The sequence below is a fragment of the Aquarana catesbeiana genome, linkage group LG03, assembly GCF_042186555.1.
Source record: "Aquarana catesbeiana isolate 2022-GZ linkage group LG03, ASM4218655v1, whole genome shotgun sequence".
NCBI classification, from domain to species: domain Eukaryota; kingdom Metazoa; phylum Chordata; class Amphibia; order Anura; family Ranidae; genus Aquarana; species Aquarana catesbeiana.
Window position 1 is genome coordinate 666320609 of NC_133326.1, and position 16036 is coordinate 666336644.

Below are 16036 nucleotides of genomic sequence, written 5' to 3' on the forward strand. Positions count from 1 at the left end.
TGTCAGTGGGATTAAATAATGTCTCAGGCTTAGTGTTCGGAGGGTGCCTGTGGTCAGTAGGAGAAATAATAGAGCCCTATGATTGGTGTCAGTTGGAGGATTAGTGCCCCATCATTGGTGTCAGTGGGAGGAGTAGTGCCCCATCATTGGTGTCAGTGGGAGGAATAGTGCCCCATCATTGGTGTCAGTGGAAGGAACAGCATAGCTCCCGACTGTCCTTGATTTCGAGGGACTGTCCCTGATTTGGAGCAATGTCCCTCCATCTCTCATTCTTCCTCATTTGTCCCTCATTTTGGTCTGATCCATATAGCTGTAACTTTTTATCTTTCAAAAAGTGTTTCCCAGTGCTAAACCTTTTTTCCAAATTCTAAATTGCTGCATTTGTACATTTTAAAAGCCAATATAAAGGAATAGTAGTGGTAAAAAAAAAGCCCTTGTGAATTTAATTAACCTTTTTCTTGGGTAATTCTCCTTTAAGGTTGTGTGGCAGGGGGCGTGTCCTATGCCTACATACGTTTGCTGGTAGGTGTCCCTCATTCCCATCTCAAAATGTTGGGAGGTATGGAACAGTACCCCACCATTGGTGTCAGTGGGAGGAATAGTGCCCCACCCATCATTGGAGCACAGGTGTGTCAGGAGGAGGCTGTCTCTCTGGAGCTGCTGCAGATCTGTGTGAGAGGGGACTGGTGAGGAAATCTATCCCAGCTCTCCTGGCCCCTTTCTGGGGAAGCCATGGAGGCCAGCAGGGCCTCTCCTGCTGGAAGCTCACAGCCATCTCCTGGGCCATCAGGTAACATACCTGCCCCTATACAACCCATGGTTGGTGATCTCTCTGCCCCTGGTGAAGATGAAGGTTCCGGGGCCATCCGGGAGCGAGTGGTGGCCGGGATTAAGGTCCTGAATAGGGAAAGAGACAAGCTCTACAAGCTCAGAGCGGAGCTGAAGCGCCTGAGAAGGCAACGTGAGGGCTTACATAGCCAGAAACGTGGATCCATGGATCCGGAGATCCAACTGGCCAAGGTTCGGGTGGAACACCAGGAGACCATTGTGGCCATGATGGAAGGCAGAGATGGGCCATTTAAAGAAAAGTTTTGTAACGATAAAAGATTTGCGAGGATGACAAAGATGGAGGTGGAGGAGGAGACCCCCAGTTCTGACCCCCTGCCCCCTCAGGGAGAGGTAAGCAGCCCCATGCCTTCCCAGGACTCAGGAGGCATGCTCAGGGCCATCCAGGTAATGGAGTCTCCTATGCGGGGGGATCAGCTGGCATTTAATGATGAGGACATTACAGACAATGTGCCTGACAAGGTAAAGCCTGTCAAGTCCCATATTGTGGATAAAACAATTTTTGTGGCATTCAACACTGTGACTGATACAGACAATGTGCCCAGTGAGAGTCAGGCTGCTAGTCCTATCTGTAGTAATGCTGTGCCTGCTGATACTGCAGTACAGCAAAGTTTGCTTTTAAAAAATGACATTCCTGCAGATGAACTACAAGATTCAGCAGAGCCTATTAACCCCCCTTTGGCTGAAGCTGTTTGCCCCACAGCTGCTGAGGACTCTACAGCACAGCTTCAGGAGACAGCTGATATTGCAGCAGAAACTGTGATTATTCCTGATGGGAATGTGAAGTTTTGTGTGACTGATAAAAATCATCCCAGTACCAGTGTGATGAACAATGGTCCCAGTTCAAGTGTGATGGACAGTCCTACCAACTCCGTTCAAGCAGTGAATAATAATAGTAATGTACAGACTGCTATGACTTCAGTGTGGGGCCTTGGCCCTGAAAAACTTACCTTTGCTCAGGTGGTACGCTCTGCTCCTGGTAGCTCTGCCCCCAAGCGGGGTTTTCCCCTACAGGCTACCACTTTGAGCACCCCAGGATCTGGTCTTGGGTCTCTGGCTTCTGCTGGGGGTCCCAGACGTAATGTTGTTATTCTGAAATGGGAAGGTGGTGCGATCCCTCCAGCACGGCGTGCAGTGGTGGACATGATTTTAGAGATGGGTTTTGGGGCAAATGATCTGTATGCCTTTATACATGTAGCTGGGAGCCGGGATTATACAGTTAGCTTCACCAGGCCAGAGGGTCTTGACCTGTTCTGGGAGAGATATGAGGCTCGTTGCAGGTCAAGACCTGAATGGGAAGGTCTGGCCCCAGTTGCAGTTTCTCAGAGGTCTACAGTAAAAAAAATCACAATTATCCTCACTAATGAGAGTGTCCCTGCCCGGGATCTAGAGGTTTGGTTAAGGAACTATGGGGAGGTTTTGACCAAGCCCAATAAAATCCTTGATGAGCGTAACATCTGGACTGGGGGTTGGTCAGTTACAGTCAGGTTGGCCAGGGATGGGAATGTTGTCCGTCACCTGCCCTCCTCAGCTTTTATAGGGAGGGATAGGATGACTGTTTTTTACCCTGGTCAGCCGAAGCTGTGTCACCGCTGTGGAGAAAAGGGGCATTTGAGTTCCTCCTGTTCAGCCTTGATATGTTCAGTGTGTCGAGGTCAGGGTCATATGGCTAAGGACTGCACCGAAATGATCAGGTGCAACCTGTGCCTGCGCCTTGGCCACCCCTACAGCAGATGTCCTGAAGCCTGGCATAATATGGAGAAGGAGGTAATTGATGACATGTCAAGGCTGGACAGGATGGAGGGTGAGGCCCCTGGTGTACCATCCTCCTCTGCGGTGACTGACTCCCCTGGTCCTGCTCAGGATCCCTCTCCAGTTCCTGTGGCCACCCCTCATGTGTCTGTAAGTATTCCTTCTGTATCTGTATCTGTCTCCCCCCAGCCTACTGTACCCTCTCCTCTTGTGTCAGAACCTTCCAAGTCTGTGCCCCCTGAGTCAGTTACCCCCCAGGAGTCTACCCCTCCTAAGTCTGATTCAAAGGGAGCACCCCCCCCACCAGCAGTGGTAGTGGGTACTAAAAAGGTTGCTTCTTCCTCTGTAAAGAAGTCTTCTGTAAAGACTTCACAGAAAAAAGTAAGAGATGAGGGCATCTCTGAAGCTGACCTGCAGTACCTGGAGGAGAGAAGGAAGGTTGGGAAGCGGAAGAAGCAGGTGGTGAGGACAGAACAGGCTCCAGTGCCTGTCTCCAACCGGTATAGGTCCTCTAATTGGGATATCTCTTCATCTGGAGCTTCTTCGGAGCGAAGTTCTGATTCCGAAATGGAGTTTGAGGCGGCCTCAAGAAAGAGAGAGGCTTCTGGTGATGAGCAGCAGAGGGGAGCTAAGAAGCAAACCACCCAATAACCCAAATGGCGGTTCCCCCTCCGTTAAAAGTGGTGACAATAAATGTCGCCAGCATTAAGTCAGTAAGAGCTCGTTCTATGGCCTTCTTTTTGTTCAGCCAATTAGATGCTGAAATTTTATTTTTGCAAGAGACTAGGCTCACCTCCTTGGCAGATATTCATATGGCCAAGAGAGAGTGGAGGTATGGTCCATCTTACTGGTCTCTTGCGGCCGAGCCTTACAGCGGTGTGGCGGTGTTGTTTAAAACCGGCATGGTAACTGTCCGGCGGGTTATTGAGGTGGAGATTGGGAGATGTATGGTCTTAGACGTCCTTGTGGGAGGGCAGGACCTGCGCCTAATTAATGTTTATGGACCGCACACAAAGTGGGACAGGAAATGCCTTTTTACAAGGATCAAGCCATTTCTTTTTACATCCCGGCAAGTGGTCTTTGGAGGTGACTTTAATACAGTAACTAGGCCCAAGGACAGGAAGGACTTCAAGGACAGGCTGGGATATGATAGCGTTTTTTAAAATAGTATGGTTAGGGATGCTGGTCTTGTGGATGTGCACATTAAGCACCTCCCGGATGACACTGGGTTCACCTTTCATCGAGGTAATAGTCAGAGTAGAATAGATAGGTTTTTTTTGAAGGAGACCTCTGCTTTCTCACCCCCAGTGGTGCAGGCAGTAGAGTTCTCTGATCACTGTATGCTATCTGTGGTCCTGAATGCTTCAGACGCCCCTCAGAGGGGCAAGGGCATCTGGAGATTGAATTCGACTCTACTCAAGGAAGAACATGTTAGACAATCCTTTGAGGAATTCTTTCAGGCACAGGTGACCATCCTGGACTTTTGTAGCAGCAAGGCTGAGTGGTGGGAGCTGACCAAAAAGAGGATTGCTGGATTCTTCAGGGGCCTAGCCAATAGAAAGCAGTTTAATAAATACATGACCTACCAACGTTTACGGAGGAAGCTGGATATTCTTGTCTCGAGAGGAGGAGATCCTGGGGCAATCTCCGAAGTGAAACTCCTTCTCAGGAAGTGTCAATATGACCGGCATGCCTCTTTGGTTCTGGAGAGGGACTATGGGAAGTACCACTCGCCTGACCCTTACCAGAACTGCAAACAAGGTGTAGCTGTTAAAACGGTCGTTGGCCTTAAGGACAGTACAGGTTCCTTGACAAAGTCCAGGTCAGGGATTCTGGAGGTCGTGAGGTCCTTTTATGCTGACCTTCTTGGGAGGAAAGAGCTTGACCGTGACAAGATGGAAAGCTTTTTGGACTCTACTCCAGGTCTAAATGATGAAGATGTCCCATTGATGAATTTGACAGAGGAGATCACAGTTGAAGAGGTGATAAGGGCAATTGAACAGCTTGCCATCAAAAAGTCACCTGGACCGGATGGCTTGACGGCTGAGTTTTACAAAGCTTTTAAGTCTATTCTGGCCCCACATTTGGTAGAGGTTTTTAACAGTTGCCTTGCTGAGGGGGTACTTCCCTCTTCCATGAGGCACTCAGCTGTGATTCTTCTTTCAAAGGGTAAAGATCCTTCGATGATTGAGAATTGGCGCCCCATCAGCCTTCTTAATGTCGATAGAAAGATACTGGCAAAGATCATTTTCTGGCGCCTATCGTCAGTAGCAGAGTCTTTGCTTTCTCGCCATCAGCACTGTTCGGTCCAGGGTAGGTGCACCTTCACAGCAGTTTTAGCTGTCCGGGAGGCCTTGGAGCGGTGCAGGGCTGCAGGCTGGGGAAAGTATTTGCTGACATTGGATCAGGCAAAGGCTTTTGATCGTGTTAACCATGAGTACCTGTGGTTGCTCCTTAGTAAGTACGGTCTGCCGGGTGGTTTTGTCGATTGGTTAAAAGTCTTGTATGAGGGGGCAGAGAGCTTTCCTCTTGTTAATGGTTGGGTTGGGCAGTCCTTTGAGGTTGGCTCCGGGGTGCGCCAGGGTTGTCCCCTGAGTCCCCTGCTCTATGTGTTTGCAATCGACCCCTTCATCAGGAGGCTAGAGAGCGGCATGTTGTGTGGGGTGCCAGTGGGGCTTCCGGGTGAGCCGCCTTTGAGGGTTGTTGCCTATGCGGACGATGTGTCGGTGATTGTCACTGGGGCGGATGAAGCAGAGGAGGTGGTCTCTCTGACATCACGGTATTCTGAAGCATCAGGCTCCAAGATCAATCAGGAAAAGAGTGAAGTTTTCTGGATGGGAAAGGAAGGTGAGGGGTTTGATCTCCCGGACACCTTTCCAGTGCCCCAGGAAAGAATTAAGATTTTAGGCATTGAATTTGGACCTGGCGATTATGGCCTAAAAAACTGGGAAGGCAGACTGGAAATTGCCAATACTAAGGTGGTCAGCTGGAAGAGATGGAAGTTATCTATGAGGGAAAGGGTTGATCTGATTAAGACTTACCTGATTCCGATCTTCTTGTATGTCAGCTTTGTCTGCATCTTGCCAGTGTCTCTCTATGCTAGGGTCAGTAGTGTGTTCTTCCAGATGTTGTGGGGGAACAGACTGAACCCCATCAAGAGGAATGTCACCTATCTATCCAGGAGGGAGGGTGGCTTAGGTATGGTCAACCCAGTTCTTTTCTTTTCACTGCTTTTTCTCAAGTTTAATATTGGTAATATGCTTGCAGTGGAACCTCCTGGATGGGCAGGCATATTTAGATCTTGGTTTAGGCCTTTTCTACGACTTTGGGAAGAAGGTGGCCAAGTGAAGAATCTCAGGGGTCATCGTGGTCAGCTACCAGCCTATGTCGCTCCGTGCCTGAAGTTACTACGGCAGTGGCGATTGTCGGCTGAAGATCTCAGATCGGTTCCGAGGAAAGTCCTTATGAGTCGAGTCTTGAGCGAAGTCTTTCATGACCCACTGGCCTTAAGGGATTGCCCAGGCCCAGTTTTGAGGGCAGGGTTAAGACTTATTAATTTGGACAGAGTACCCCCTAAATTCAGGGATCTGGCCTGGTTGTGCTTCCATGGGAGACTCTATGTTAGGGGCAATTTGAAATTCCGCAGTGGGGTGGATCGTAGCTGTCCTCGGGAGGAGTGTGCAGGTGAGGAGGAGACTATGGACCATTTTCTGCTTCATTGCCCTTTTAACATAGAGGTGTACAAACAGGTGGGACGGGCCCTCGGTGTCCCTTTCCTCTCCAGGCTGGGTTATGCTGAGTGGGTGTACGGAGCATTCAATACTGGTGGGGTTTTTTGTTTAGATACACTTTTTCTAGTTAGCCTAGTAGTCCGTTATTTCACTTGGAACGCACGGTGTCAGGTCTGCATTCGGCGTAAAATCCTTCCTGTTCAGGTGGTGGTGTATGACATTCTGCATGAGGTGGAGAAGATTCGGGTGCTCGAGAGAGACAAGCGGAGTCAGGGGGCTTGGTTGAAGGCGTGGAGGGGTTTCAGGCCTCCCTGACTGCCAGGAGTCTCTTTCCCGGGTGTGGCTGTCTGTCTCTTATCACCCTAGATTATTTTTTTTTTTTTGGATTAATTTTTGATAAATGGCTGCGTACATAGGTGATGGGTTGTGCCTCTTAGGCCCTCTCTGCTGCTTTATGTAAATAATTTTGGTAGTGGATTATGTATATATTGTATATATTCTGAACATGGATGTGTATTCCTTGGATTTCTGTTGAAGTTTTGTACTATGGTTTTGTTTTTTACTTTTGTATAAAATTGGTTGCTTGATTCTTTTAATAAAAGATCAATAGTGCCCTATCATTGGTATCAGTGGGAGGTATAGTGTCCGTCCTTGATGTTATTGGGAGGAATAGTGCCCCATCATTGGTGTCAGTGGGAGGAATAGTGCCTCATCTTTGGTGTCAGTGGGAAGGAAAGGTGCCTCATCTTTGGTGTCAGTGGGTAGGAATAGTGCCTCATCTTTGGTGTCAGTGGGAAGGAAAGGTGCCTCATCTTTGGTGTCAGTGGGTAGGAATAGTGCCTCATCTTTGGTGTCAGTGGGTAGGAATAGTGCCTCATCTTTGGTGTCAGTAGAACTAATGCACCTGGGGCTGGATAAAGCCAAGCATAGGGCCGGATCTGGCCTGCGGGCCGCAGTTTGGAGGCCACTGATACAGAGAGTAAAGAGCGGTTGAGATTTAGATGGTCGTTGTAAGTCATCAATGGGTCCCAAATCTTCAAAATATTGGCGTAGGTATCTGTAAGTATAGAGGTGAGCTACTCCTGAACCATGGTTCCCATGAGCCGCAATGCTGTTTAACGTAGCATTAAGGAATGATTGTCGCCAGTCCCTAGCCAGTCTCTGCCGGGTTGCCAGGAACACAAACCCCACCAGCTTCCTCTAGGCCTTAGTCAAGGCTGACTTGTGCAGCAAGGCTCAGTGCCACATTTTCTAAAGTTTTTTAAGACTTTTTTTTTTTAAAGAGAGTGATGTTCCTTTTTAAATTCAATGAATGGAATGGCCAGGCCAGGGGCAGTCAAACTGGACAGGAAAGCGCTAGAGTGCTGGTCAACCTCCAGCCAGGAAATCATCCTGGCTTTATCTGACCTGTTGCAGATTCTAATGCACATTATGAGAAGCTCACAGTGTGCAGTGGAATTAGAGTAAGCAATTTTAGCAGAGGAGAAGAGCCTATACAACTGTGCAAGACTCAAACTGGTTGTAAACCACTCATTGGTGGGAAGCAGCACCCCCACCTTCACACAGGAACAGAGCTAAGGCTGTCAGTCACAAGCTGTGTGCTGGAGCTCCCTCCCCTGTCACCTTTTTTCTCCTGATGTCAGGAAAACTTGTCAGAAGTGAATCATGCTGATAGCAGAACAAAACAACAGACAGAAATGACACTTATGCCGCGTACACACGGTCGGACTTTCCGATGTAAAATGTGCGATTGGCGATTGTTTTCGGAAATTCCGACCGTGTGTGGGCTCCATCGGACAGTTTGTTTCGGAATTTCCGTCGCACAAAATTTGAGATCTGGTTCTCAAATTTTCCAACAACAAAATCCGTTCGCATAAATTCTGATGTGTAAACACACAAAGCGTCACACATGCTCAGAATCAAGCAGAAGAGCTGCACTGGCTATAGAACTTCATTTTTCTCGGCTCGTCGTACGTGTTGTAGGTCACCGCGTTCTTGATGTTCGGAATTTCCAACAAGATTTGTGTGACCGTGTGTATGCAAGACAAGTTTGAGCCAACATCCGTCGGAAAAAATTCATGGATTTTGTTGTCGGAATGTCCGATCGTGTGTAAGAGGCATTAGTGCTCTTAATTGAGACAATTACACACTATAGAGGGATATGTTTTGTTAAAATTTCATGTCTGAGGTTTACAACCACTTTAAGGCTGGAGTTCAACTTTGAATGTTTAGTCTCCAACTAACATTTCCCATTGTAGGTTTCAGTAGGACTGGTTGCTACAGGGCAGAAAGTTACTATTTCAGACACGTTGATCATTTTGGTTCTTAGACTATGGAGCAGTTAGTTGAAGTGCTGGCCTCCTAGGGCTTTTACATTTTAAGAATAGTCTGACAACTCTTGGGCCTGGTGCTTTGGGTGCTGTTGTGAGGATCAATTCAGTGATAAGAATAAGCTTAGGTTTTACTGTAAATTAGTGTAATGAATAATGGTATACAAATCATTGTTGAGGTTGGGCTTTAGGGGTTTAAAGTGGAACTCCATTTTCATGTATTATTATGGTGAGGGGTTGTGCCCAAACCAGTCTAGTTGAATGGAGTTTTGCTGTAGGTTATAGTTTAAAGTGGACCCAGAATCATCAAGTTAACTGCTAAGGGTTAGGAGTTGGGTTAAGTTTTATGGATATTGTTAAGGTTTAGATTAAGTGTTAGGGTTGAGTAAAGGGGGAATAAGTGTTTGGGTTTGCTTCACACATAGGGATAGGTGCCAATCTTCAAAGATGCTACAATAAAACATACCACATGGACCAGTAGGACGGATCAATATAAACCCTTATCCAATAATCAAAGATTCATTCACCTTTAAGAGAACTTTGACATTTTGTATTCCTCAATAAAAAGTTCAGCCCTTGATAATTTATAACAGGGTCATTGTTATATTTCATGGCACTGATCAATTCTAAACATTCAGTGTTGTCTACAGGTCATTCATTGATCCCATCAGTGATCGGACAGAGCTATTTGGAACACCCGGAATTGTTACAAAGCAGCAGCATTGGCAGCTCTGCAAGAGAACAAAGACTGGACTCACAGCCTACCAGACAGTTACATTTTCATGTTCTTTAGAAGGTTCTTCTGATTACATTTTGCTATACTAATTAATGGTAAACTGATAACCCATTAAATCATCAACCCCATCCACTATTTTGTATCATTGGCCACGTTCTTTAAAATTAACCTGCCACTAAACTAAATTTAGCATTGTACCATATCTACTCTACATGTCTTCTCATAGACATTCCCAGATATACCAGGAGCCCACAAACCAATGCAGACCCCAATGTCAGCTCTGCATCAGGGATCTATGGAGAGATGCACACATTGCTGGTAGACAAGTCAGATTGGTAAGGGGGTTTCTTCTCAAGAGTAGATGTGGAAAGCCCCTCTGCTGATACTCTGATAAGGGTTGGTAAAGTTGCACTGGAAAACCCCTATAAAGGTTAACCTCATTTGAAGCTAATATCTCCATTTGTGTGGTTGATAAGTGGTATCACATGTTGGCTTTTTATATCATTCACTACTTCAAGTGGATTTTCCACTGGAGTTCCCAATTGCACCCAACTACCAATTAATAGAGGTTCAGTGAAGTAAAGACAAAATTGAGCAGCTTTGTGGGAGAGAGAAAAGCCAGGACAAAGGTCAGGCAGAAGGGACAGGTGCCCTTGGTGCAGTGAACTTATGTGAGGGAGGAGGGTCAGTTCCTACCCCTGTAGAATTTTCAGTCTGTAAGTTTCAGGGAGGGAGGGGGAATTGTACTGGGGACACAATGGGGAAATGGAGGCAGGATTCATGGTAGGAGGGGGGATTTAAATGAGGCATTTGACAGGCAGTGATGAGAATATTTGTGGTAGTAGGGGGGATTTGGGTAGGAGATAGAATTTGTGCTTGGAGGGCAAATTTGAGGGGAGAGTGTTTATGCTAGGAGGTGTGTATTTATAGAGGAATAATTTGTGCTTGGAAGGGGGCAATTAGAGTTTGGAGGAGGGGGGATTTGTGAGTTTTTTGCAGAATATTGTCTTGCAGAGGGAAATTATGCTTGTAGGGGGAAGCGAGTATGCAGATCAGTGGTGGAGGGAATTTTTGCTGAGACATGATGCTCACACTTTGCAGGGGGGCAGGAGAGAGTGGCTTTGGGATACAAACTACTAGAGACTAGGGGTGAGCTTGGGTTCAGCTCCAGGTTTGGTCCAAACCCAGAAGGCATCTCTCAGTACTGGGCCAATGAGCTGTAGGTCAGGGATCCCATTTACACAAGGGTGCAGGAACGCTCTTGACATCATTGACCTAATATGGCCACAAAGTTTTGGTGGTAGGTTGCCTTGATTTAGTTGACTCTGCAAATGAAAGCTAGTTGAAAGTGGTTAAAATTGCCTGGAGATCGTCATGTGTGACCATCATGTGTGACCATCAGAAAATTCAATGACCTAATAAAACAGTGAGCCTAAAATCTTAGTCTCAGAGTTATATCTTTGTGCTTCCTAGGTATGGTCTGTGGATATACACTTACCATTTCTACCAAGAACACATTTCTTGAGTGGCATCCAGGAGCACACCCCTTGCCGAGTCAGTGCTAGAGCTCTCCAATCAGCATGAAGCATGAACTTTGCTGATTGCAGAGTTGTAGCTCATACCCAGTAGGGGTAGTATTGGACCTCTGCAGAGAGACCACTGCTTCCATACTAGGTCCTTCTCTGCAGAATGCTGGCAGGAGAAAGACTTTTCTACCCAGGCTGAGGCTGCTTTCTAAAAGGAATGAACAGTAATACCCCGTACACACGGTCGGACTTTGTTCGGACATCCTGACAACAAAATCCTAGGATTTTTTCCGACGGATGTTGGCTCAAACTTGTCTTGCATACACACGGTCACACAAAGTTGTCGGAAAATCCGATCATTCTGAACGCGGTGACGTAAAACACGTACGTCGGGACTATAAACGGGGCAGTAGCCAATAGCTTTCATCTCTTTATTTATTCTGAGCATGCGTGGCACTTTGTCCGTCGGATTTGTGTACACACGATCGAAATTTCGGACAACGGATTTTGTTGTCGGAAAATTTTATAGCCTGCTCTCAAACTTTGTGTGTCGGAAAATCCGATGGAAAATGTGTGATAGAGCCTACACACGGTCGGAATTTCCGACAACAAGGTCCTATCACACATTTTCCGTCGGAAAATCCGACCGTGTGTACGGGGCATTAGATGTTGAGCACCTTTTGGTTTGATGCCCCTGGATTTGTTTTAGCTGACTGAAACTGGTGCCCAAGTACATAAGACAATGACCACCTAATCCAATTTATAACAGACCAGCAATCTTATCTTTCCACCTCTTTCCATCCACCAAAAATGACATGTGCAGTTCATAAGATACAGGTGCAAGTTGGTCATAATTGCCCTTTTTAAGCACTATTTTGTTCCTCCATATGGGCTGCATGTAGGAATTTAGGACTCAAGGCCTCTATGTGATTAGCAAACAATGAAAGCAACCACTCCCAAATCCAGAAATATTTGTCTTCACGGGTATATCCCACTCTGTTTGCATTTGCTAGTGATGTTTCTGGGTTTACAGTCCTGGGAGAAAAATCCAGCAATGTGATAGCTGGTAATGTTGCGGTCATGACAAAGGTGTGGTATATGTCCAGCAAATGTCTGGCAAGTCCTCTAATATGGAGTATAATGACTATCTCCAGTGGGCCTGGGGGCATGAATAGCATAACTACAATCCAAAAGGGTAGATTACAAACTGGTGACTCGAAAGGGTGAATGGTCACAAATTGTGTTTATGACCTTTATAGGTCCCTTACGACCTTTATATATAGGTTCCCTAGCTTAACGCTGGCATAAGTGTGAAGCAATCACTTAGGCAATTGTTCCTTCTATCAAGGCTGGATTACAAAGGAGGTTTGTTGGTCTCTTTAATTCGCTTGTGAGCTGATGAATTTATGGGGCACAGTCATCATTTTTTTTATATGCAGACCAGCAAATTTTACTAATTATGATCTGAAAATTCAATTCTTAAAAACGTTCTAATTCGTCATTCAAAATGAGAAAAGTGTATTTCACCTTTTTTCTAAGTTTTGGCACAAAGGTTGCCTAGAAATTATACTCTGGTTTTCTCAAAGTCTTGAAACCTGTTACCAGAAAGCAAAAGATGACACCAGAAAATTTGGGAAACAGTTCAAGGACCCCGAGATTGGGGCAAAATGAAGGGCATCCTACACACCTCGGATTGAGTGCTCAACGCAATTTGACTCAATACAGACCAGTTGAAGTTATCTGCAGTGAACCTTTACACCATAATTCTAGATTCCTAAGAATCATAAATTATACTAAATATCATGAACCACACAAAACATTATTCTTATATCAGAGGAAAATGTATCCCTGCAGTTCCTCTGCGCTGAATTTTCTTCTGTTCCCCTATTTTGTAGCAGAATACATGCTGCCTACACAGAAGCCAAGCTTCCGTCAAATTCTACCATTTTCAACCAGATGTTGATTGCAAAAATGACCACATGGATGAAAAATAGTTTACCACCAACAATGTTTATCCATCTAAAGCAGCCATTCTCAACCAGGGTTCCTCTAGAGGTTGCTAGGAGTTCCTTGAGCTGTGGCTGACTGACCTACCATCTGAACATGCCTGCGGAATTCTTGGTCCAAAGACACTTGGTGGTTCCTTTTAGCTGTCAGATCACTCGCCCCCCCAGAACCCCCCACCCTCCATGAATTCATTTTAGCAGGGGTTCATTCTTGAGACCTGAAAAGGACTTCAAGGGTCCCTCTGGGGTAAAACTTTTGAGAAAGGCTGATCTAAAGTGTAATGCCGCGTACACACGAGCGGAATGTCCGATAGAAAAAGTCAGATAAAGTCTTTTCATTGTCTATTCCGATTGTGTGTAGGCCTCATTGGACTTTTTTTTTTTGAAAATTCTGACAGACCTAGAAATGGAACATGTTCTAAATATTTCCGACGGAACCAATTCCTATTGAGAAAACAGGCCCAAAAACGACGCATGCTCTGAAGCAAGTACGAGACGTAAGCTATTGAACATCCTTTTTCTAGTCCCGTCGTACGTGTTGTACGTCACCGCGTTCTGGACGGTTGGACTTTGGTCAGGACTTTGGTTTGAACGTGTGTAGGCAAGACCACTTGAATGGAATTCCGTTGTAGTTCCGTCGGAGAAACCTTCGGAGTTTAGTCCGATGGCAAAGCCGGTTGTCATGAATATTGGAATAGTGACTGATTCATAATGCTGGGACAGATACTGTTAGGAGATGCCATGTGTACTTTAGTGGTAGAATGCCTTGATTTGTTGCCGTTTGAAAGTAGTTGAAATTGCATGTAGACTGGTGTATGTGTGTCCATCATAAAACAGGCAAACTGTAATGCCGCGTACACACGATCGGAATTTCCATCAGAAAAATCTTGGATGGTTTTTCCAACGGAATTCCGCTCAAGCTTGCCTTGCATACACACGGTCACACAAAAGTTCTCTGAACTTTCGACTGTCAAGAACGCAATGACGTACAACACTACGACGAGCCGAGAAAATGAAGTTCAATGCTTCCGAGCATGCGTCGAATTGTCGTTTTTTGTGCATACAGACAATCGCATTTTCAGATAGGAACTTTTCCTGACCGAAAAATAGAGAGCATGCTCCCAATCTTTTGCTGGCTGGAATTCCGCCAGCAAAAGACCGATGGAGCCTACACACGGTCGCATTTTCCGACTAAAAACTTTCAACTGAGTTTTGCTGGCGGCATTTCCGATCGTGTGTACGCGGCATAACACTTCCAACCACTTTCCACCACTTTTAATTCTATCAAATCCTCCCGGTAAATTCCTCCACTTTCAACCATATTTTGATTGCAAAAAAATGACCATGTGGATCAAAGGCAACTTACGACCAACCATTTGTACTAATCATAAATGTTGGTGGTAGATTGCCTTGATTTTGTTGACTTTGCAAATGAAAGCTGGTTGAAATGGGAAAAAAATGGCCTGGAAATTGTCATGTGTGGCAAATTCAATGAATGAATAAAACAGTGAACCTAAAATCTTAGAATCTTTGTGCTTCCCAGGTATGGTCTGTGCCCACCATCCCCTCCACACTTTCCAACTTACAAGTAAGAACACTTACCATTTCTTGAGCAGCATCCAGATTCGCCTGAACCTTTGAAAGGTAGTAGATCTGTAACACTACCCCGCACAGTGCCAGCAGGGCAAACAGCAGCAAAATCAGCTGTATCAGCAAGTTGCAACTTGCCCTTTTTCTTTCTGGAGGTGGACAGGAGGCAGCACCGTATCCAGGCTCCTCCACCGTGAACACTGACATTGGAGAAGTCACATACCTGTCCATTGTCAGAGCAGCAGTAGTAGCAGGGTCCTGTGTGAGAATGGGGAAACAGAAGCGACTCGTAGCAGAGGAAGGAGAGGCTGTGTGGTAGGGCGTTTCAGATGTGACCACAAAGAGGGAAAGTCATTTAGACACAAGAGATGCACTTTAACCAATTAATTGCATAGTCATTGGTGCCTTTAAAAATGACTTGTTTCCTGTATCAAAGGAAAAGCAGTGCCTTGTTAGAGAAAAATATAGTCACACATCATCACCATCACTCTACCAGTTTAGACTCTGCTCACATGTAACACGCAGATACCAAGAAGCAGAGGTGGCAAGGACAGGACAAAACACCACAGCTCGTTTGAAGTTAAAGTATATCTAAACCCTCATCTTGTAAAACAACCCATTCTGTTTAACCGCTTCCCGACTGCCTCACGCAGATATACTGCGGCAGAAGGGCACGTACAGGCAGAATCACGTACCTGTACATTGCCCTTTAAGAGGCGGCTTGCGTGCGGGCGCACGTGCGCGGCCGGGAGCTCTGTGAGATGGATCGCGGGTCCACAGAATACCCGCGATCGTTTCACAGAGAGGAAGAACGGGGAGATGCTAATGTAAACAAGCATTTCCCTGTTCTGCCTAATGACACTGTCACTGATCTCTGCTCCCTGTAATCGGGAGCGGTGATCAGTGTCGTGTCACACGTAGCCCCTCCACCCCCACAGTTAGAATCACTCCCTAGGACACACCGAACCCCTCCCTAGCCCCCTAGTGGTTAACCCGTTCACTGCCAGTGTCATTTTTACAGTAATCAGTGCAATTTTATAGCACTGATCGCTGTAAACATGACAATGGTCCCAAAAATTTTATAGCACTGATCGCTGTAAACATGACAATGGTCCCAAAAATTTTATAGCACTGATCGCTGTAAACATGACAATGGTCCCAAAAATTTTATAGCACTGATCGCTGTAAACATGACAATGGTCCCAAAAATTTTATAGCACTGATCGCTGTAAACATGACAATGGTCCCAAAAATTTTATAGCACTGATCGCTGTAAACATGACAATGGTCCCAAAAATTTGTCAAAATTGTCCGATGTGCCCGCCATAATGTCGCAGTCACGATAAAAATCGCAGATTGCCGCCATTACTAGTAAAACAAAAAAAAATTATTAATAAAAATGCCATACAACTATCCCCTATTTTGTAGATGCAATAACTTTTGCGCAAACCAATCAATAAACGCTTATTGCGATTTTTTTTACCAAAAATATGTAGAAGAATACGTATCGGCCTAAACT

At 45.7% G+C, this 16036-nt stretch overlaps 1 protein-coding gene across 1 annotated transcript in view; it reads right to left on the reverse strand.

The window, feature by feature from the left end:
- Positions 1 to 14937, reverse strand: part of TNFSF14 (TNF superfamily member 14) — a 46836-nt gene extending 31899 nt beyond the window's left edge. Inside the window, exon 1 of the mRNA XM_073622828.1 lies at positions 14530 to 14937. Within this exon, the coding sequence (XP_073478929.1) occupies positions 14530 to 14748 (219 nt within the window). The 5' untranslated portion in view covers positions 14749 to 14937. The remainder of the gene's footprint in view (positions 1 to 14529) is intronic.
- Between the last annotated feature and the right edge of the window lie 1099 nt (positions 14938 to 16036).